We start from the raw sequence: 23719 nt of genomic DNA on the forward strand, positions 1-23719 counted from the left end.
TAAGAATTAATTACATAAACATGAGGCTATTTATTCTATAGTGTCTGCTGCCATCTAACGTCCCTTTTGTGGGTACTACAGTCTTTTTGGTGGTCATTTCTTCCTCTTCAGAGGTCATTTCTCATCTTCATCGCATGCCTACTAACTAAACTCTCCACGTTGGCAGTACACAAGCTTATCCGTTAAGCAACACTGTATAGCCTTTGGTTAATTATTACTTCAGCATCCTGCTTCAGGTTTGGTTTCTCAAGACCAGGTCTTGTTTCAGAAGAATATGCCATAAATCTATGACAATCCTAACAACAGGGTATAATTACTAAGCACAAAGTTACCTCTGGTACAAGTTACGCTTATACAAAGCACATTGTGGTTGGTTAGTCTTAAAAAAAAATTGCTACGCTCCTATATTTTCCTAAACTATATGAATCCTGTTGTCCTGGTTTTGTTAAAAACAAGACTGGTTCTCTCAGTGATTTTTCTTTCAGCTAAGTTCTTCTAGGTGACTGTACGTTTCTGAGACTTAGCCTGCATATTTCTCCTAAGATGCTGTACTCGGTGCTGATAAGAGACCAACGGAATGCTGAAGAAGCTCGTGTTTAGATTTATTACTATGGTAGCCAAGAAAGACTGATAAGTTTTCCCACGGTCCATTGTGAGAGGGGCGTGTTTGAGGAGGGGTGGATGGAACAGGTGACTAGAACTGACCAATGGAAGCATTCCATCCCATAATCATCATACCCCCTATATAAGAGGGTGATCACGAGGGTCACGCTCTCTTTGACCATGGCCGGCATCTAGAGAGGACCCAGTCTGTCTGCCTATGATCTACAGGCCTCAGGCCCTGCATCCCTGCAACCAGGTTCTAGTTTGCTGTGAAGTCCTGCCCATGACTTCCGGGGGCCTGAGCTGCACCTGCTGGAGGTGCCAGCTCCGTACATCCAGCTCCACTGCTGCTGGAGGGACACCAACTCCACATCGAGAGCACTTGAGATTGGTTTTGTATATTTTGTATATATTCTCTATTTATTAGTAGCATTAGTAAAACCCCTTAAAACTCTCCAACTTGAAGTCTAAGTCTCTCTTCCTTTCCCCTTATCTTTTTTATCATCTTTCTGATTTAAAGGAAGGGGTGGTGGGAGGTAAAGGGGATAACAGAGAGCGTCTGCCACAGTTTATTGCCGCTTTGCCTTAAACCATAACACCTGTGATTTCTTAATGATCAGAAATACAGCTTAATAATCAGAAATACAGGTATTAATCTCTCCTCTTTTTTTGAAGGTTTGTAGCTATTGAGCTTAAACCTTCATTAAAACTTTTGTCATATATGTTACATAGTCTATTCATTTAACCATATTCCAAATTCTAATATATAATATTATTATGAAAATTAGGCATGATCAAGTCAATATTAGTAAAATAACAACAGACTTCCATGTCTGTAAGATTCACCAGCAGGTAGGTAACTTATTAAAAATGTGTTTAACAAAACAGTGAGACTAGACTATTTAATTTTATTCTAATATTAAGCTTATGTCCAAAACCAGACTGACCTCTGTTTATTGTGGCTTAATTATCCCCTTAAAATTTAAAGCATACCAAAGATTATTTATTCCTGTACAGGTAGGAATGACAGAACATTGCAGTCCTCTAGTCCACTAGCCCACTGCCTGTCCTAGAGAAAGAAAGGCCAGGAGGGAAGAAACTCTGCTCTTGCACATAGGACAAGCAGGTGTCAAGAAAACATCCACAACAGATTTCCTGTGGGCTTTATTACGAAGGGGTGTAATTTGACTCTTTTAGCAAGACTGCAATGAATAAAGCAGACAAAAATCAAAACAAACTAGCAAATTGATCGGGATTTGTATTGTCAAGCTACCTTCTGGTCTTTCAGGCAGTGTCAGACCAAGCCAATTCACGTTCATGCTACGCTGGCTGCTCACACTTGATGTTCTGCTACCAAATGGATGTAGAGGAATGGTACCAACAACCAGTGGTAAGTTAAGGAATAAATCCATAGCTCCTGGAATATCAACATATACCTGAAGAAAAATGAAACAAGTGTATGATTAAAATGTGAGGTTTTATCAGCACTTCATAAGTATTAGACTAAGTTGTCTCTCTATAGAAGTTTCCATGAGGAGCTTGTTTCTAATAGTCTCTTCTAGGGCCCGTGCCTCTATGGAGACATGAGCTCTTCAAGTTAAGAGTCTTAACACGAGCCTTCACATGGAAACGCAGTCTACTAATTAAATGCTTGCTTAGTTGACACACAACTGTTTTAAGAACTTGCATGATTTAAACTAAATTTACTTACCAGATCTCCTGTCAGGACACTAATACCAGAACATGCATTTTTTTCATAACTAATTATCACAAAATGCTGTGCTATGAATTTGTACAGAACGTCAGAAGCTATTCATTCTCAAGAGTGAAACAGACCGCCCAACATACCGTCAGTGAATACTCCACGCGGATTATACTACAGTCAAGGATTGAAGGGGAAACAGGTGGAATTTTCAACTGTTTGCCATTCCAGGTTTCTGTTTTGCCAGCTGACAAGGATTCCCCACAGAGGTTGGCAACAACCTGTTTGACTTGCTTCATTTTCCCTTTGGCATAGAATGCCTGTGTTTGGTAAATGGTTGCTTTTGGCACCACCATACGGGAAGAGCAGTTCTCAATCTCTGCAAAGATCTGAATTGATTCACCTGAAACAAATAAACAAACAAACAAAACCACACTAGAATTTCAAGTTCTCTTTATGTTTACAAGGCAGCTTAAGCAAACTGTCACATTCTGTATACTGTTATAACACACCAGATGCTACTTTCACTGGTCTACCTGCAAAAACATCCACTGATGCTAATAGAAGCAAAATCCACATGAGCTGCTCTAAAAGGAAAAAAAAAAAAACCACAACACAAAAACAAACAAACAAACAAAAAAAAACAAAACAAAACAAAAAAAAAACAAAACAAAAAAAAAAAAAACAAAACAAAAAAACCCCCCCACACACCACACATCACCAAAAAACAAAAAACCCCACCCATACCAGTCCTTCAACAATCTAGAGATACAAGTAGCGCTGTCTTTGTTAACAGAGTACACCGAGAAAATTGCAAAGTGCAGACTACGGCGGTAAAAATATCCTTAATGTTCCATTTATACAAAAACACTAAGCACAAACTCTAAAAGGGAAGGAAAAACATCTCCCATAACTACTTATATTACATACCTGGGGTATAGCCCTTTCTTTCAATTTTGGCACTTAAGGATATTGGGCCTGAGGTACAAAGCCAACAACACAGAGTCTTTTCTTTTGTGCCTGCTTGGGGTGACTGCAAGAAGGGAAAAATATTGTCCATTAAATTAGAAGTTTCATAGAAAACTCTTCAGGTATTTAAATCAACACAGGAAAATAATCATTTTGATGATGTGCATACTATTACATATTTTGATAAAGCAACATCCACAGGAAAAGTCTCAGCAATTTAAATGGTATTATATAATGTTTGTCCTAACTCCACTGCTGTATTAGTATTGCTTTTTCTGCCATTCTCCATATTACAGCCGTACTTAAAACAGTTTTTAATACTAAGAATAAACACTGTATAGCTTAAAACAAAAAGCTTCATAGCCTACACATCCCAGCGCACTGTTGCAGAGCTTTTAATGTAACTAACAGTAAATTAGAACATCTTCACATTTTCCATTAAGCTGTATTTCAGAAGCAAATTAACTAAGATAAACTACTGTAATCTTGACTCCTTCTATTTCCTTGGTTTCTGAATGATCCTGTTTCATCTATATTAAAAAGACTTATTTTACACAACATCAGGACTTAAGGCTTGATCCAAAGAGAGAACTTTGATTTTGATGGAGTTTGTGCAAGGTCCCTTTGCAAGCCTGATTTTTCACCCATACACACAAGAAACCCGTTTCAGTGGACTTGCACATTTTTTTGTTCCTCTAGATTAAAATTCAAGGAAGGGATGAAATAGAGGATTTTTAGGCCAGATTGAAATAAAATCCTCATTGAAAGCAGTTGTGATATTAAAGTTATTTTTATAAAATGAAATTTCAGGAAAGGATTAAACAGAATTGTGATAGTTTCTCCCCAACAGTTGAAAACTCATTAATGTTTATAAATATATAAAGGGTGAGTGCCATGAGGATGGAGCCAGGCTCTTCTCGGTGGCAAACAATGATAGGACAAGGGGCAATGGGATCAAACTGGAACACAAGAGGTTCCGCTTAAATTTGAGAAAAAACTTCTTCTCAGTAAGGGTGTCAGAGCACTGGAACAGGCTGCCCAGGGAGGTTGTGGAGTCTCCTTCTCTGGAGACATTCAAAACCCGCCTGGACATGTTCCTGTGCGACCTCACCTAGGCGTTCCTGCTCCAGCAGGGGGATTGGACTAGATGATCTTTTGAGGTCCCTTCCAATCCCAAACATACTGTGATACTGTGAAACTATCCACATGGAAATTATCAACTATGCACTGCAATAAACTTTTTACTTTGCATTTTTAAGGTAGCAGCCCCTCACTCAAATATCAAGAGTTGCGCTGTTCCTTCCATAGATTATTCTTTATTTGTAATTGAAGAGGAACAGTTCACCAAGTTTTCTTCCTTGATACTACTAAATTGTGGGATCTCCAATACTCCAAGTATAGGATAACTTAGCCTTCAAAGTAACAGCAGTTAAAGAGTTGCTAAACTGATACAATGCTTAAAATATGAGTTGCAGTTTAACTAGAAAATAAATATTAGGTAAAATTACATGTTGATGTTGTTTCAGTCATACTTCATTATTTTTATCTCAAAAAAAGAACAAGTGATTCTGTCAGTTCTTACCAGTAATGAGGGAGTGTTGATATCTATATGTTCAAAGACTGTAAATTCCTTCTTTAATTTTACTGGTAGAAGCCAAGGCCTATGCAATTCAGCTTTCACCCAATAGCGCACACCGCCATGTCTGCCTTCAAAGGAGGTAGCAAGTGGTCTGTGCAGGACAAAGTTGAATAAAATTTTTCTCTTTCCAATAACACTCAGATTAGGAATTACTATGTAAAACTGTATTTTCAGTGCATCATAATAAGCAAATGTTATTTGCAAAGCTTCCATATCACAGAAAAATGTAAGATTAAAGTTGGGAGAAAATATCATCTCCAATTCATCCAACAGTAGTTCTGTAGAAGTTTTAAGACTCAATTAAAGAATTGTGCTAGAAAATGCCAGAATAGTACACATTTCCCTTGGACTTCAGAGACCATTTTCAAGCGTAGAATAAAGCATGCCCTTTTAAGGTCAAATTAAGACCACCAAATAAAATTAGCATTAGTACCATCCAATTATTGGTTTGGACACTATTCTGTAAATAATTGTGTATTATTTACTTGGCTAGTATCTCAGTGGTTTATTTTAGCTATAACTGAGTGCTTTCGTAGTTTGTTTTGCCTTAAGTACAGCAGTTAAATATTTCAATTTAGAGTTCTGAATAGAGAAAGGCTATTTTGAGCATCTTCTAATTTTCCTTTACCCTGATGAGGCCATCTTATTTTTTTTTAGATAGATAGATAGATAGTGTCCTGGTTTTGTTAAAAACAAGTTTCTCTTTTAGTGAATTCGCCTGTCAGCTAAAGCTTTCATATTAACTGCATTTTCCTGGAAAACCAGATACATGTTTTGGTAAACATGGCAATGGAATGCAAGGTTATTCACAAGGATGGATGCGCATCTCGCGAGAGGGGCGATGAGAAACAGGTGACCAAGAAACTGACCAACTGAAGTATTCCATCCCATTCACGTCATACTTCATATAAAAGTGGGAGATCACGAGGATCTTGCCCCTTTTTTCCTTATGGCCAACATTAGGAGAGGACCTTGCTAGTCGCCCCTGCAAACTGAGGCCTAGTGACAGACTGAATCCAGTTCCGGTTGGCTGCAGAGTCCAGTCCAGGACTTTGGGTGCCAGCCCTACAATCTGCAGGAGCAGTTGCCAGGACTTTCAAGATTAGTTTTGTATATTTTGTACCATTTTCCTCTATTTTATCAGTAGCATTAGTAAAACACTTAATTTTTCCAACTCTCTTCTCTCTGTCCTCCTTTCCCTCCCAACCGCCCGTCCTTAGTGGGAAGGGGGGAGAGAGGGGGTTAACAATACATCTGCCACGGTTTTATTGTCACCCCGCAATCAAAACCTCGACTATATTTATATATATAAAATGTAAAGACTATTCTGCTCTGAATGCTGAAAGACAAAGGAAGTCATTTTGGAGAGCTGGATGGGGGGGGGGGTGAGGGAAGTGGAAAGGGACTCCAAACTTTTCAGTATTGCCCTTTTCTCTTCCTCTCCCTCTTCCTTCCCTTCCCTTCCCCCAACATCATAAGATGAAGGGCATAAGATTTTTATATTCATGTCCTGCTAACTGTAACTTGTCTTTTCCTAACATTTTTTGCCTTTAATCTCAAAGGAAGAACTTGTATATTGCACTATGTTTGAAATGCATCCTAACAAAAGATAAGTTATGGTCAAAGCTTCCCTCCCTAACTTGTATATGGAATAATACTAGATGTGCTAGTACTTTAATAGAGTGATTCTTTCTGCTACAGGTTTGACATCCCTTTGCACATTGGAAATGTTTACTTCTCCCCCCCCAATACCGCAAATGAAAGGTTTTTCTAATCAGTCTTCATTGTTTCATCCTGCTTCAGTACCCTGTATGGCAAAAATCAGTAAGGCTAGTCAGTGTCTTGTTTTCTTCCACTATTGCTTTGTGTTTGGTTGCACTGGGTCTGCCTAGGATGGAGTTGGCTTTCCTCAAAACAGTCCATATAGCGCCATGCTTTGCATTTGTGGCTAGAACAGTGTTCATAACACACCAATGTTTTAGCTACGGCTGAGCAGTGCTTGCACAGCATCAAGGCTGTCTCTCCAATACCCCATTCCCAAAGGCCAATAGGCTGGGTGTGGACAAGAGGTTGGGAAGGAACATAGCCAGGACAGCTGACCCAAACTGACCAAAGGGATATTCCATCCCATATGATGTCAGGCTCAGCGATAAAAGCTGAAGTGTGGGGGGGGGGGGGGGGGGGGAGGGGGTAGAAGATGGACAGGGCTGACACAGACATTCATGGTTATGGTGTTTGTCTTCTCAAGCAACCACTACACATACTGAGGCCCTGCCTTCTAGGACATGGCTCGACATCTGCCTACTGATGGGAAGCAGCAAATGAATTCTTATTTTTGCTTTGCTTCCATGTACAGTTTCTGTTTTTCTTATTAAATTGCCTTTATCTCAACCCACAAGCTCGCCCACCTTATTTTCTCTCCCTGTCCTATTCATGAGGGAGAGTGAGAGAACAATGGTGTAGAGGGCTGGCAGCCAGCCAAAGTCAACCCACCACATGGGTTTTGTTTTAAATAAAATTTAGAACTATTCTATGGATACAAGATAGGAAGAAACAGTAAGGAGGCAGTGTCAAACTGATATTCTTCAGGCCTTTTATTACCAGCCTTCATTGTTTCGGTATTATCAAAGATGGCTTCATCGTTATTCCTTCAAGTCACTTGAAAAGAACTTCAGTATTTTAATCAACACTTGTGCTATTTTACTGGTCATCTCAAACATAATATTCCATATTCACATATACTAGTTTGTTCATTCATATTTAAAAATCCCTTCCAACTCGAGGGAATATCATAGAATCATTTTGGTTGGAAGAGACCCTCAGGATCATTGAGTCCAACCATAACCTAGCTCTAACACTAAACCATGTCCCTAAAAACCTTATCTAAATGCCTTCTCAACACCTTCAGGGATGGTGACTCCACCACTTCCCTGGGCAGCCTGTTCCAATGCCTGACAACCCTTTCCGTGAAGATTTTTCTCCTAGCATCCAGTCTAAACCTCCCCTGGCACAACTTGAGGCCATTTCTTCTTGTCCCATCACTTGCTATTTGGGAGAAGAGACCAACACCCTCCATGCTACAAACTCCTTTCAGGTAGCTGTAGACAGCAATAAGGTCTGCACCCTCTCTAGTACCTCAATGTCCTTCTTATGATGAGGGGCCCAAAACTGAACACAGAACTGAACACACAAGGTGGGACCTCACCAGCACCAAGTACAGCAGCACAATCACTTCTCTAGTCCTGCTGGTCACACTATTCTTAATACAAGCCAGGATGCTGTTGGACTTTTTGGCCACCTGGGCACACTGCTGGCTCATATTCAGCCAGCTGTCAATCAACACCCCCAGATCCTTTTCCACCAGGCAGCTTTCCAGCCACTCTTCCGAGCCTGTAGCGCTGCCTGGGGCTGTTGTGACCCAAGTGCAGGACCTGGCACTTGGCCTTGTTAAACCAGTATCATCCTTATCACTTCTTACACATGAGACTTTCATCCGAACCTTAAATTGGCTTCTAAAAGTCTCCATATATATGGGTCTTCTTCAGTGTTCCAATAATATCTACCATAAAGCCCCGTGCTATTCACTGAAACTGATCCATAAAAGCATTTATCATCTACAGGTTCTGCTATAGCCAGCCCCTCCAATAAGCAGATGGTTTATTAGCTTTCATATTAGATGTTAGTCTAATATTCTGCCAATTTTTATTAACCTTAATGACTTCAGCACTCAGTTTTTAAAGTAAAAGGCTCCTCCTGCCTCCCTTCTTTCATCCATTTCCACACTCTCTCTGTTCCTTTTTGTTTAATTTTCCTGCACCTTGTGTTTTAGCTATTTTCCACATTGGTAGCTCCTCTATGTATAAATCTTCCCTTCACAACATATACATTAAACACCTCAAACTTTTTTTGTCTGCGTACGTGGCAATTTATCTTAAGACTTCTGCTATCATTCTTGCTTCACCTTTGCTTTCCAAGACAAGCAGGATTAGGTATGGGAATATTTCTTGCTTCATTCACCCATCTATTTCCTTATTTCCATCCTGGCTTTTTGCATAAAGGTCAGCCTGAGTGCATACATCCTATTTAAACTATTTAAAAAACAAACAGAACACAAAACTTTTTTTTTTTCTCCCCCCCCCCCCCAAAATGTGGTTAAGCTTGCCACATCTGTTTCAGACTGAGCTTGAACAGTTCAGCTGTTATTGCTAGTTCTGATGGCCTGCACGGCTCCAGTAAAGCCCTGTTTATTTAGAAGATACCTCAGCCACTCCGCAGGACTCGACACAAATTCCCCTCTCCTGCAAAGGGGAAAAATACTACAAAACATAATGAGTCAATAGACCTCAGTCAAAAGAGAGAGAGTAACCAACTGGGCAGCAATGTGTTCCTGTTTTGTGAAAAACTCTTAACCAGTTTAAAAGCAACCTCTTCAGTTTAATGAGATTATGTCCTCTATCACATCTGGACACAACTCCTACTACCATTGAAAAGGTTTCCCCTCCACCCGCAAGAGTTTTTCTTAAGCAGGTATGTATCTTAGCCTTCTCTCACACAAGCTGCATACTGCATGCAAGTACTTACATCTGTGGAAGCTCAAAGCTGAATGCATATTCATGCCTTCCTGAATGAATGGTGTGAAGGCCTGCTTCAGAATTGTCATCATCTAGGAGGGAAAAACTCAATATGCTATTCCACCTGTGAACATTTTACACAGCATAATTATATAGGTTTCTTTTCCAGAATAAGAGAGATTTATACGTTCTTTACAATACAAAGAATGCAGCGTCCCAGAAACAAGTCTCTCCAGTCCATCTGTATTAACTGCTAGATGTATGGATGCAGAATTTTTAAGGTTAGGCAAGATTAACCTTGCATAAAAGCAGAAGATTAACTGCTTTAAGATATGTAAAGGAAACTATGTTTTCCAATATGATTTCTAGTTAAAACTTAAAATGAAATAGAGCTCTCTAATACTATTAAGTGATATTAGTATTAAGTCTGCTACGTTAATAGATCAAATTTAGTAATTCAGCTTCCTTCTATCTCCTGCCTAGCAAGTGTCCAAAAATTGTTGTTTGGGGTTTTTGTTTGTCTGTTTCGGTGGTGTGGGTTTTTTTTGTGTTTTTTTTTTTTTTTTTTTTTTGGTTTGGTTTTTTTTGTTTTGTTTGTTTATTTTTTTGTTTGTTTTTTGTTTTTTTGGGGGGGGGGGGGGGGGGGGAGGTTTCTTCTTAAGTGCAGAAGCACCACCTAGAAATTAGCAAACAAATTTGGGGGCAAAGCAAAGACGCAAACATCTTCTAATTTCAACAAGAAAGCTGACCTTGGTTTATAGTCATGATTCCTTGTATAGCTTTAAATGCTCCAACAAAGTTGTGGTTTGTTCTGATATAATTACCATGAAACCAGAAAAATGCTGATTCCATCAAAATATAAAGTTACTTAGAGAAAATAATTGCACACCACATATACAAGAGTTGGAGTAATAAAAACACATGTAGTGGGATTATGCAAAAGATGCTACCTATTGCTAATAGTCTGAAACATCATGAAGTAATGTTGGTACATTCTAAGATGTTTTTATTTTTAGTTCCTGTTGTCCTACAAAAATGTTGATGCTCCAGTTCCTTTAGTGCGCGACAAATGCTGAAACAAAACTGAACAAAAACATAAAAACACTAAAGGCTATTTACACAAATGCATCCTCCACACAATGTCATGAATTCAGAATCTTCAATACGCTGAAAGATCAAAACAATGTGTATAATGCTTTTTGTTGTTATTGTTAACAAAAAACTCAGAAGGTTTTGTCTGTTTTTTGTTTGTTGGGGTTTTTTTGCGTGTGCTTTTTTTTTCTTTTTCAATAAAAGTAATAATCTTTTCCTTGCACATAAGCATTTTTCCATCCCTTCTTCACTGCCTTCCTGCCAGATCAGCAGTCCCTATTGCTCAACAGGCCCTGCTAAAATGTCTGTCCCCATCCTTCTTATAGGCCCCTTTCAAGCACTGAAAGGCTGCAACAAGGTCTCCCGGGAGCCTTCTCTTCTCCAGGCTGAACAACCCCAACTCCCTCAGCCTGTCCTCACAGGAGTGGTGCTCCAGCCCTCTCATCATTTCTGTGGCCCTCCTCTGGACCCTCTCCAACAGGTCCACATCTTTCCTGTACTGAGGGCTGCATAGCTGAATGCAGTACTCCAGGTGGGGTCTCACCAGAGCAGAATCACCTCCCTCAACCTGCTGGCCATGCTTCTTTTGATGCAGTCCAAGATACAATTGGCCTTCTGGGCTGCAAACGCACATTGCTGTCTCGTGTCCAATTTTTCATCCACCAGTACCTCTAACTCCTTCTCCTCATGAGGTTCACACGGGCCTACTTCTCAAGCTTGTCCAGGTCCCTCTGGATGACGTCCAGACAGATGACATCCGTAGCCCTTCCTTCGTCCACTGACATAGTTACTCCCTCACAGAAGGCCACTAGGCTGGGTCAGGCAGGACTTGCCCTTGGTGAAGCCATGCTGGCTATATTGAGTCACCTCCCTGTCCTCCATGTGCCTTAGCATAGTTCCTAGGAGGATCTGTTCCATGATCTTCCCAGGCACAGAGGCGAGGCTAACAGGTTGGTAGTTCCCAGGGGTCCTCCTTTCTACCCTTTTTAAAAATGGGTGCGATGTTTCCCTTTTTCCAGTACTGAGCTGTCAATCACAGACTAGGCTGGAGCAGGAGAGGACTGGCCTAAACAGGCATGAGCAGATCCCCTGCCAGCCACTCATATACATACAGTATACATTACACCCCAGTGCATTTGCTCAGCAACTCTGCTCACAGCCTACCCTGACTACCGCAGAGGTAAGGGCACCACCCATGCCTCACCATCCGGTCTCCTCATACCACAGGGCCATGCTGCTGGCTTGCCCCGGCCTGCCCCGCGCTATGTGCAAGGTGGCACCCCAATCCTGCACTTCTCTCAGGAGCACATGCTGACCATTACTGAAAAGCAATTACAGATAGTGCTGGCCAGGGGTGTGGGAGGGGAAAGACAATCAAGTGAGAGGCTGCAGGGCCATGTGTCCCAATGGCCACCCCTGCTCGCAGCCTCTTGCTAGCCCAGTGGATGTGTGGACTTTGCCAATAAAGGCTGTGTGCCCTCTGAGCCGTCAAGGGTGACATTGACAGGCATTACCAACAGAAAGTGACCAGGGTGACAGCACTCTCTCTTAGCGGTGCAGCGCCCACAGCGTCCTACCAAGGCCACGATCGGATCCAGAAGAGGGGGTGAGGGGACGGGCAGCAAGGAAGAAAGCAGTAACCAGTAACTGCTGAATTTGAAATTAAACACCCCACCTCCCGGTGTGAAAAATGCAGTTGTGATTCGTGCTAAAATGTTTAATGTTTACAGGTATAACCAAATGAGGCACGGACTCTGAACTTGGAAAAGGGAAAAGTGGTTAAGTTCTATGTAAAAAGTTATGAAACTTGTTTAGGAAGTTATATTGATAGAGCAAACTAACATTTTAAGGGTTAAGCAACTATATAATAAGGGCCTACTAACAAGCTAACATTTTAAACCACATAATTAATATCTAGTTTAGAGCTATATATAACTAATTGTGCTAAGAAAAACAACAAAAAAAAAAAAAAAAGCAGGACTTCGTTAAATGCAGAGATAAGAAGTTTTACAGCACCAGCTGCAACCTTGAGGAGACAAGATAGCCAAGACTTACAGCAAAAAGGAGGCACCAGTCTGGTTCCAGTCGTTTTGGTAGCTTGGATTCCAGCCAGTTCCTTCTAATGAGCCAAAGGTAAAAAGTCCACTGTGACAAAGCTGAAGGAGCCTTCATCCAAAGACCCCTAAAGACCCTTCCTCAAATTCACCAAGTGACATTGCGCAGGCGCAACAGGGGAGGGGTCAAGGAGGGGAATATGTAAATGGTTATCTGAGACTCATTTTAATAAAAAGCGGGAAAGGTCGTTGTAATAAACAATTCTAAGAGTTAGAGATGTTTGTTCATTAAAGCTTCTTAAAGGGAAACACTCAGGGGTTATTGTGCAACACGGGAAGCCCCTGCCCTTTGCTATGCAATTGCCTTAAATGTTTGATCCTCTAAAGGTGGGAGGGGGGCAGGGGTAGGTGAGAAGATAGGAGATTAACTGCCTGACAACAGAGGACACATTCGCAGAAAGAACGAGTGACGTGGCACTCTGAGCAACCAACCCGGGACCCTATAAAAAGGCTGGAAGAAGTTTTCCCGGTGCACCATTGGAGAAGCCAATCTCATGGCCGCCCAGCGCCATCTTTGCTTATTGCGTTGAAATCCATCGGGAATAAATTTGTGTTATTCAAGTTAACTTCGAGTCAAAATTTATTACAATTTGGTGCCGTGACTCGGATGAAGGATATTCGGTGGCAACCCCTCTAAGGGAGGCGCCCCGCTTCTTTTTTTAAGCGGCCCTTGTGGGACTCTTGTCACCGGATCCTTCACCAACGAACATTCTAAATTGCAATAAGCAAAGTAAATGCCGGCAGCCCCTTAAACTTTGTGCACGAAGACCCGAGTGAAGACGCAGGACGCGTGAGTATAGGCCGGTTATCCACTGGGTTGGGATTCCTGAGATACAGCGGAGGGTATCTCAGAAGATGGGACAGAAGAAAAGTAGGCATTCTGTTCCCATGGGAGGGCAACCGCAGGAAAGGCTTCCCCCAATTCCCCCAGATAGTCCGTTAGGATTAATGATTAAGTATTGGGATGATTATCCCTCTAGGCGGGGTAAAAGCAAAACGAAAATGATGAATTATTGTATGGAAGTTTGGGGTGGTAAAGAGATCCGTAGAGACCACCTATATTGGCCAGTTTTCGGATCATTTGAGGACTGGATCTGTCAGGCTTTAAACATTTATGTTAATTCAAAGGAGCCTTTTAGTTCAGAAGAAAGTGAATATGCATTATTATGGATAAGATCAGAGACTAGGGTTAATCTACACCCATTAAAAGAAAAGGGGGGTGATAAACATGGCCGCCAGAGAAATAAGCAGCATGAGGAAGAGATCCCAATGACACCCCCACCTTATGTACCACCACCGCCACCCCCGGTACCAGTTCCTAGCCCAGTCCCTAGTACACCCCCTTCGGCACCGAACCCAGAGGGTTCGGATGATAACCAGTCCACGGGGCCTGTCACGCTTAGCAAGACTAGACAACAGCAACAGCAAACACTGGGGCAACTACATCCGCTGTGACAGATCGCAATGGGAGGACCTCAGGTGGGAATGGGTTATGTGGCGGTACCTCTTAATTCCAGGGATGTTAGAGATTTTAAAAAGGAAATGGGGAGTTTGCTAGAAGACCCGTTGGGAGTAGCGGAGCGTGTTGACCAATTTTTAGGGCCCAACATATACACGTGGGACGAGTTGCAATCGATAATAGGAATATTGTTCACTGCAGAAGAGAGGGGAATGATCCGTAGGGCCGGTATGCGGATTTGGGATGAACAGCATCAGCAAGGTCCTGCAGCCGTCACAAAATGGCCGCTGCAAAGACCTGACTGGAACAATCAGGATCCATTACATGGGGGTCATATGCAAGACCTACGGACTATATTAGTCCAAGGCATTAGAGAGTCTGTTCCAAGGGGTCAGAACATTGGCAAGGTATTTAGTGAACACCAAAAGAAAGATGAAACACCTACAGAGTGGTTGGAACGGCTCAGGAAAAACTTACAATTGTATTCGGGGTTAGACCCTAGTACCCCTGTGGGAGAGGCGCTGTTAAAAACACAATTTGTAGCTAGATCTTGGATAGATATTAGGAAAAAGGTAGAAAAATTAGGAGATTGGCAAAATCGTGGGTTAGATGAACTATTGAGGGAAGCTCAGAAAGTGTATGTTAGGAGAGAGGATGAGAAAGAGCGGAGGACTGTACGAATGATGGTTGCAGCAGTCAGAGAAGGTACAGCCCAGCAGCAATGGAAATCCAGAGACCGAAGGGCACAGTATAAGGGGCCCTATTCCTAAGGCAAGACCCCTTAATGAAAAGACTGCAATGGAACGGGGTGAGCAGAGAGAATGCTTTTACTGTGGAACTGTAGGAAGAAAATGGCGGATGAGAAAATGTTTAAAGCGGAATAGGGGTGTCAGGGGCTCTTTTTGCTGGGGACCCAAAAAGGAACGGAGCCCTTGATAAAACTAAAAGTGGGTCCTCAGCAGCAAGAAATTGAATTTCTTGTAGATTCTGGAGCAGAACGATCTACCATGCAAACTTTACCCAAGGGATGTGAGATATCTTCCAACACTATGCAAGTAATTGGGGCAAAGGGAGAGCCATTTTGGCTCCCTGTTATAAAAGGAGTAGTTATTGAAACCGATTTCAAAATAGGAGCGGGAAATTTACTTTTAGTTCCTGAAGCTGAATATAATCTCTTGGGACGGGATTTAATGATTGAATTGGGTGTTAATTTAGAAGTAACGGGGAAAGAAATTCGGATAAGATTATGTCCTCTCAGGGTGGAAGATGAAAATAAAATTAATCCTGAAGTATGGTATACAGAAGACTCAGTAGGGAAGCTGGACATAACACCCTTTAAAGTTAAAATTTCTAGTCCAGAAATACCCATTCGTGTAAAACAATATCCAGTATCCGAAGAGGGCCGAAGGGGATTAAAACCAGAAATAGAAAGATTACTAGATAAAGGCCTACTCGAGCCCTGCATGTCCCCCTTTAAAATGGAGACTAGTACATGACCTGAGGGAGGTGAATAAAAGAACCGTGAGTCGATTCCCTGTAGTGGCCAACCCGTATACCCTCCTGAGTCAATTAGGTCCGTATGATCAATGGTATAGTGTTATAGATTTAAAGGATGCCTTTTGGGCTTGCCCGCTTGATGAAGAGAGCCGAGACTATTTTGCCTTTGCGATGGACTGTGCTTCCCCAGGGGTTTACGGAGTCACCTAACTCGTTCGGGCAAGCTTTAGAACAAATTCTGCAGGGATATGAGCGCAGTCCAGAAGTGGTACTAGTGCAATATGTAGATGATCTCTTGTTAGCAGGGCAAGACGAAGAAGTGGTTAGACAAGAAAGTATTAAATTATTAAATTTCCTTAGTCTACAGGGGCTCAAAGTGTCAAAGACCAAACTCCAGTTTGTTGAGCAAGAAGTCAAATATCTAGGACACTATTTAAGCAGGGGGACCAAACATTTGGACCCAGAAAGAGTAAATGGGATCTTGTCATTGCCAGCCCCAAAGTCTAAACGACAGATAGGACAAATATTAGGACTAACTGGATACTGTAGACAATGGATCGAAAATTATACAAAGAAGGTAAAATTTTTGTATGAAAAGTTAACACAGGAAAAACTGGTACAATGGACAGAACAAGATGAGGAACAATTTGATTGCATAAAGAAAGAGCTGATAAGTGCCCCTGTGTTGAGCTTGCCAGATGATACGGAAACCATTTTATTTGTTCACTAATATAGATGCAGGGACTGCATACGGGGTCTTGGCACAAGAATGGGCTGGACATAAAAAAAACAGTAGTTTATTTATCTAAATTGCTAGACCCCGTTAGCAGGGGTCGGCCAACATGCCTACAAGCAATAGTATCAGCTGCATTACTAGTAGAAGAAGCACAGAAAATAACATTTGGAGGAGAATTGCATGTTTTGACACCACATAATATACGAGGGGTGTTGCAACAAAAAAATCTGATAAATGGATAACAGATTCTAGGTTGTTAAAATACGAAAGTATTTTAATCAAATCCCCTAAATTAACCCTAGAAATTACTTCCTTGCAGAACCCTGCACAGTTCTTATATGGGAAATCTAGCAAACAATTAACACATGATTGTTTGCAAACAATTGAAGAGCAAAAATAAACAACAAATAAGGAAACGAGTTCCTGGCAGAAGGGAACTCACATACCGGCCATTCTCAACAATACAGATTGATTTTACAGAGTTACCCAAGGTCAGGCGATACCGCTATTTATTGGTGCTTGTAGACCATCTCAAGCACTTTGTGGAGGCATTTCCAACAACTAGGGCCCCTGCTCGTACGGTAGCAAAAATATTGTTAGAAGAAATAATTCCCCGATATGGAATAACTGAAGCTATCGATTCCGACCGGGGCCCACATTTTTCAAAGATTATTACAGAAATCTTTCAGGCACTAGGTACTGACTGGCAGTATCATACTCCATGGCATTCACAAAGCTCGGGAAGGGTCAAACGAATGAATGGAGAGACAAAAAAAGCAGCTTACTAAATTAATGATGGAGACCAAGATGTCATGCGTAAAATGTTTGCTGCTAGCAAGCACTGTTAAACATAAGGACCCAGCCAAGAACAGACCTCGGAATATCACCCTTTGAAATGTTATATGGAATGCCATTCGATTTAGAAACGCCACAAGATCACCCAAAAGTGAGTGATTTTCAGATGAAAAATTACTTAGTGAAGTTGTTGAAGCGAAGGAAATACCTTTGGGAAAAAGGGTTGGTGGTACAGCGTCCACCTCTGGACATAAAAATACATACCCTAGAACCTGGAGATAAGGTACTCATAAAAACATGGAAAGAAACATCATTAACCCCTCGATGGGAGGGACCTTTTGTTGTTTTACTCACTACAGAACAGCCATCCGAATTGCCGAAAAGGGGTGGACACACGCCAGCCGAGTTAAAGGTCCAGTCAAGACTAACGCCTGGACTGCAGAGCCCACAGACGACCCTCTGAAAGTTAAACTACGGAAACAATAAATGGACTTGGGCTTGTTGAATCATATCGTGCAAGTACAAAAAACAAAAAACAAAAAAAACAACAAAAAAAAACAAACACAAAAAACCACACAAGGATAAAGTTGTTTATGAATAGTTTATGAATATCCCATTTGTAAAAATCATAGAGTTAGATATATTAATATAAGTTGTAATTGTTATCCTTTTTATATGCTTTAGGTGCATAGTGTGCTGAAACAATTGGTGGTTGCATTGTATAGACGGTATTCCCCTAGAGGAATATGCAATCAGTGTTATAATATAGAATTAGAAATTACAGATTTGGCATTGAAATCAAAAGTCACACGAAAAAGAGATCCAACCCAACAGTCCTGACTGGTGGTGTATATACAGCCACGAAATATAGCCTGGGCGGTTTTGCTCTCACCCTAATGAACCAACCCCTCTAAAATACAAATAACAAGAGTGTGCTGTAGAACTACCATAAAGATGGTACCGTGCCACTCTCCTATAGTCAAAGACTATAATTGGGAAGCGTATAAACAAAGGCATGGAGAGCAAAAGCATTCAGGGTTTCCTGAAGAATATTCTTGCTGCCGAGAAGATTGTTTATCTCGTGGCTCGAAGCAACCAGGTCGACAGGCGAGGCACAGGAATAAGAAACGGTGGAAACAAGAGCCTGAGTGGAACTACGCCAAAATATTGGCCGAGCTACACACCCAGGCACTAGCTAAAAAGCAAGGAGGAATGAGCCAGAGTCAGTGCAGCCCAATCTGGTACACTATGTTGATGTTGCTATTATTGCTGAGCTATGGAGAAACAGCGCATAGACTGTATAAGTGGACTTCTAATTCAAGCAGAGGAAAGTCATGTGATTGAAGAAAATGTAACTGTAGGTGCACCCTCATTTAACGTAACCATTTGTGATTTATTAGGACATTTAGGTTCTGGGGAAGACTGGAATTTTGGTCACTGCAAACCTCCACATAAAAAGGGAAGTGCAGTATCAACTTATTGGTGCCCTAGCTCCAATCCAGGAAAGGGATATTGCAACTATCCTAATCAATATTATTGTGCTTATTGGGGTTGTGAGACAATCTCTCCCATCGCTTTATGGTAGTTCTGACCCAGGGAATTGCAAAACATTAGAAATTACAGTCTCGCAACCGCAAGACCAGGGGTGGTCAATTGGCAAAACTTGGGGTGTAAGGATCTGGGAGACTAGGACTGATCGAGGGACACTTATAAAGATACGAAAAGAACCTGCCCTAGAAGGGAAATCCCAATCAATAGGCCCTAAAGCAATAATAATGGGGAAATTAGAGATAAATAAAACTTCTAAAGATACTTCATATAACAATGACAGATAGCTCTGATATAGATGCATTTACACAATCGGAAGAAGTGAACCCACTTTGGACTCTAATAAATGCGAGCTATCAGGTGATTAACAAAACACACCCAAATTTAACAGCAGAATGCTGGTTATGCTTAACCACCAAACCACACCATATTTCGAAGCTGTTGGACTCGGCAGAGTTGGTATGAAACCTGGTTTAGACAATCACCTTGGCTTACAACCCTCCTCTCTACTATAGCAGGGCCGTTGATTCTCTTAATGCTAGTGTTGATGTTTGGACCATGTATTTTTAATAAAGTTATAGCTATTGTGAGAAGCAGGCTAGAAGCAGCACATTTATTATTAGTTAAAGCAAAGTATGAGCAGTTACCCAATCAAGATGATACTGAGTTATTTGTATTAAGTAGTCAAGAATTACAACGCTTTAATGAACAAAATAAGTAGAAAAAGAAAAGGGGGGAATTGTAATAAACAATTCTAAGAGTTAGAGATGCTTGTTCATTAAAACTTCTTAAAAGGAAACGCTCAGGGGTTATTGTGCAACACGGGAAGCCCCTGCCCTTTGTTATGCAATTGCCTTAAATGTTCGATCCTCTAAAGGTGGGGGGGGGGCAGGGGTAGGTGAGAAGATAGGAGATTAACTGCCTGGCAACAGAGGACACATTCGCAGAAAGAACGAGTGACGTGGCACTCTGAGCAACCAACCCGGGACCCTATAAAAAGGCTGGAAGAAGTTTTCCCGGTGCGCCATTGGAGAAGCCAATCTCATGGCCGCCCAGCGCTGTCTCTGCTTATTGCGTTGAAATCCATCGGGAATAAATTTGTGTTATTCAAGTTAATTTCGAGTCTAAATTTATTACAGTCATGAATATGTATAGGCGTTTCTGGGGTCATTATGAATATGTAATACCATACTGTATTTAAGCACACTTCTTATTGTTAAAAGTGTGCGTGTTGGGCGGAGTGAATCCCCCGCGCACCCAGCGCTGTTTTGCTTATGCTCTAATGAACACGTGTTTAAGGAATACAAGGAATTGGATTAAATGTTGTTTATCCATAGAAAAAGCGTAAGTTACTTATTTCACCGGTTTCCCAGGAAAGTAAACTTGCACTCCTCACTTCACAGCTAGCGCCCTCCCCCACCGTGCATACTCTGCCTCAGGGAAGCGGGGCCCGGAGCGCCCCCAATCCTGCACAGGGCTGACCTCGGGGTGGCCAGAGCCCGTTCGCCCCGCCCCCAGCACACACTAGAGTGCGGCCAAGGGAACCTACTCCCTCAGCCTCGCTTTTCCCCCACGTCCCAGCCCCCTATAATCAGCGGCTGTCATCGCCTTAGCAACAGGCTAACAAACTCCAGCAGGCCAATGATAAGGCGCGGACAGGGAGTGGGTCATGCTAGAGTACGAGGTGTTGAGTTAAACTCCGCTCCCTGAGGCGAGTGTTCGCAGTCCTGCCCCTGCAACCGAGGGAGGGGCAGCGGTGTTCCAGGACAACTACTTAAGTTTTTACCTGCCGCACATGGAACGGTTCGCACCCTGTCTCGCTTCTGGCGTCAGAACGTGTCAGATCTGTCCCTTCCCTGCCACTTTTTGTTCCCTTTACAGCCAAATGCAAGCACCTACTATCGGGGTCAGCATTTGGATCTACAGTCTGCATGCAAAGTCATTGCTGCTGCTGCTGCTGCTGCTTAAGCAGACAGTTAAAAGCATGGGGTGGCCCACCTATTTGTAAGCATACATCCTGCTATGCACGTTTCTGTCATCTGCAAAACAGAGGTGAACGAACTTCCACATGAGAGTTATTTCCGAGGCGCAAGTACAAAGAACATTTGAGCTACAAAGCCACCTCATGAGCGACCTGTGCTTGCTTGCATCAGGATAACATAATTTAAATCAATAGCAACTCCACTCTGCTACAGTATCTCTGCAGTAAATACATTACATATTTAAAAACAAACAACAACAACAAACACAAAAAGAACAAACCTACAAACAAACAAAAAAAAAAAACAACAACACACAAAAAACACCAAAAACCCACAAACAACACACCAAAACAACACACCAAAACACCCAACCCAAATTGTGTAATCAGTTTTAACATTTTTCTTGTGCATTTTCTTGTGCTATGAATTAAATCATCGCCACCACCTGACGTGTGCAACCAATCTGCAGAGAGAAGGAGTACTCCCTCCCTTCTTCCCAGGACCGGTCCCAAACAGGATTGAACCGCTTCTAACAAAGAGTGGAAACTTGAGAAAAAACAAGCTTAGAGCCCCCTTATACTTTCAAAATGTAACTACGTGAACAATAGATTAGCAAACTTAAGACCCACAATCCTGCTCACAATGTAATACCCCATTTCCATACCCAAAATAAGGGAATTATAGCAGGGCGCTTTCCATTTCTATAGGGGCTTCAAAGACCAGGTTTTCATTGAACGCAGGTTCTAGAACTCCCCAACTCAGAATCGATGCTCCGATCGTACAACCATGACCTCTTATTTGGCCTTTCAGACAGATTTTTACATTTGAGTCCCCTATAGAGGAGTCAAATAAAATAAATGAAAGCAATTTATAAGTATACTAGTTTAGAACAAAGAAAGAGATCGAAAACTACAGGTGGGGTGGTGATAGCACGTCAAATTAAGCCACAGGGAATCTTTTATCTGCTAACAATGAACCAACCTTAAAAATCGTCACATATCAGTCTGAAAGTCCAGACCTATATCTATTATGTGTCAAAAAGTCTAGTGTTATGTTTTAATTACATTTATAACTCAATAAGATGCTACCAAGAAAGCAATTTACTGCACATTCATATCTGGTTTTGATTTAACAACTGTTTTCCCCACAGAAAAACAAATCCTGCTAATATCACTAAGAAAAAAACGACATCGCATATATATATATATAAAAAAAAAAAACAAACAAACAAACAACAAACCACACCCCTGTTTAAAAAAAAATGCAAATCCTTATGAAAAGACTCTGTATTTTTACAGGTATTTAAGAAAGCCCTGTTTGCAGGTACTCTGAAAATGCCCCTCAACATGATTTTAATATTAAGTAAACATTCAAATAACAAAAAACCAAACAAAAACAAAAAACCCCCACCCCAAAACTAAGAACGTAACCAGCGTTTCCTCACCTTTAGAAACCGTGAAATCTATGAGACTGCATATTAAAAAGGGATAAACCAAGACAAGGCAAAGATGTGTCTTTTTCTGGAAAAATGTCTGCATGTAGTGAATAAGTGAAAAGCTTACCTCTTTCGTGCCCGAGTAGAACATCCTTATGGTTAAAATACTCTACTTCTTCAGTGTAATTTTGTGTATAGGCAGTGTTGGATCCAGCATTTCTAGATTCAGTCCAACGTACTTTTGCATATCCTCTTGCATGAATTTTAAGAGATTTCACTCTAGTTTCCCCAGTAACTTCTAAACTGACCCTTCCTGAGACTGTGTCCCCGCTAGAATAGACGAGGATATTGCTACCATTGAGACAGTCAAAGCTTATTGTTAAGCTCTTCACCTTCCCCAGCACCATATTTTATAGCAAAGTGTACAAAAATATACTGTAAAGGAAAAAAAAAAAAAAAAAACAAAAAAAAAACCAAAAAAAACCACAAACAAACCAACCAAACAACAACCAAAACCCCAAGGTCTCATACAAAATGCGATCTTCACTGCACACTGAACAACGTCTCTGCCACGCAAAGAGCCTACCAACAAGATCAGCGTGTCCTCTACAAATACTTCATCGGAATTACTGAGAAAACCCCAGCGACGGCAGCAGTCGCCTAACACTGCGATCTTCTTACAAAAACAGCTGCCCGCATGCTGCCAGCTCACTTTAAGAACAGTTTAGTGGAAAACAATTCCGCTGCGCATGCGCGAGTCGAGTCGTGGCGGTGGTTTACTCTGCCGCTTGCGCGTATCTTCCTTGTCGTGTGCGTTTTTCTTACGTTATTGCTTCCGTTTCGTGCAGAGAGCTGGAGTACTCTCTGGTGGAGCCAGGGCTCTACTGTGAGCCTGCAGGGCGGTGTTGAGATAGGTATTGAAGAACTGAAGAACTGAAACGTCTGCGGCGGGGGTTGGTGAGGGCTCCTTGTCCAGAGGGCTTCGATCTCCGTCTTGTATCACTGCGTGGCACGGTCTGGGGGCCCTGGCTGGCTGTCTGGGAGGTGTCTCGGAAGGAGCGGGCAGCTGAAATCGGGCAGCGGGCGGTGGGCGCCGGGCCCCGGAGTCTGGCCCGCGGCCGGCACGGGTTGTCCTCCCTCAGCCACGGGTTGCCTGGCTTAACAGCAAAAATAGCAACGATTCTGTCAGGGAAATGCTCGGCTTGTCTCTCAGTTACAGATCTCGCCCAAAGCTTTTGTTTTTCAAGCGGCCTTTGCCGGCCTGGCCCTTCGCTCTCTTCCCCCCCCCCCCTCCCCCCCCCCAGCAGCAGTACCCACCGTATTCACTGAGGGGGTGAGGGTACAAAAGCGAGGCATTATGCAAAAGTAAACATTTAAACCTCTATCAAGGTGAAGTTTTCTATGTTAATCCTTTTAAATGTAATTGTTCTACAGTATCGTAGTTTGGGGTCTGGTTTGTTTGCTGCTGCTGTTGGTTTTTTCCCCTGTGGTGCCTTTCTTGGATAAAGAAATGGCACCCTTCCTTCCATTCATGGAGTTCAGACAGGAGGGTCACAATTCCTGTCCTTCCAGTTCTG

The 23719-nt window shown here is 41.9% G+C and overlaps 1 protein-coding gene and 1 long non-coding RNA gene across 27 annotated transcripts in view; one reads left to right on the forward strand and one right to left on the reverse strand.

The window, feature by feature from the left end:
- LOC135577146 (arrestin domain-containing protein 3-like) overlaps window positions 1–23355 on the reverse strand; it is a 63036-nt gene extending 39681 nt beyond the window's left edge. For 10 of the 26 annotated variants that reach the window (XR_010468725.1, XR_010468724.1, XR_010468727.1 and 7 more), the window contains exons 1-7: window positions 22270–23355; window positions 12632–12695; window positions 9495–9608; window positions 4857–5004; window positions 3236–3338; window positions 2452–2708; window positions 1877–2039 (exon numbers count right to left, since the gene is read on the reverse strand). Coding sequence is in view for 19 of the 26 variants with exons in the window: in XM_065044934.1 (XP_064901006.1) it covers window positions 1877–2039; window positions 2452–2708; window positions 3236–3338; window positions 4857–5004; window positions 9495–9608; window positions 12632–12695; window positions 22270–22549 (1129 nt within the window). In the remaining 7 variants the exon portion in view is untranslated. The remainder of the gene's footprint in view (window positions 1–1876; window positions 2040–2451; window positions 2709–3235; window positions 3339–4856; window positions 5005–9494; window positions 9609–12631; window positions 12696–22269) is intronic. The other 16 variants (XR_010468729.1, XM_065044938.1, XM_065044942.1 and 13 more) reach the window with 10 other exon arrangements.
- On the forward strand, window positions 436–2740 carry LOC135577148 (uncharacterized). Its single transcript, XR_010468732.1, has 3 exons — window positions 436–994; window positions 1892–1993; window positions 2402–2740. It is a non-coding gene; the product is annotated as an uncharacterized LOC135577148 (long non-coding RNA).
- Window positions 23356–23719: the final 364 nt, after the last annotated feature.

Source organism: Columba livia, chromosome W, assembly GCF_036013475.1.
Source record: "Columba livia isolate bColLiv1 breed racing homer chromosome W, bColLiv1.pat.W.v2, whole genome shotgun sequence".
Lineage (NCBI taxonomy): Eukaryota > Metazoa > Chordata > Aves > Columbiformes > Columbidae > Columba > Columba livia.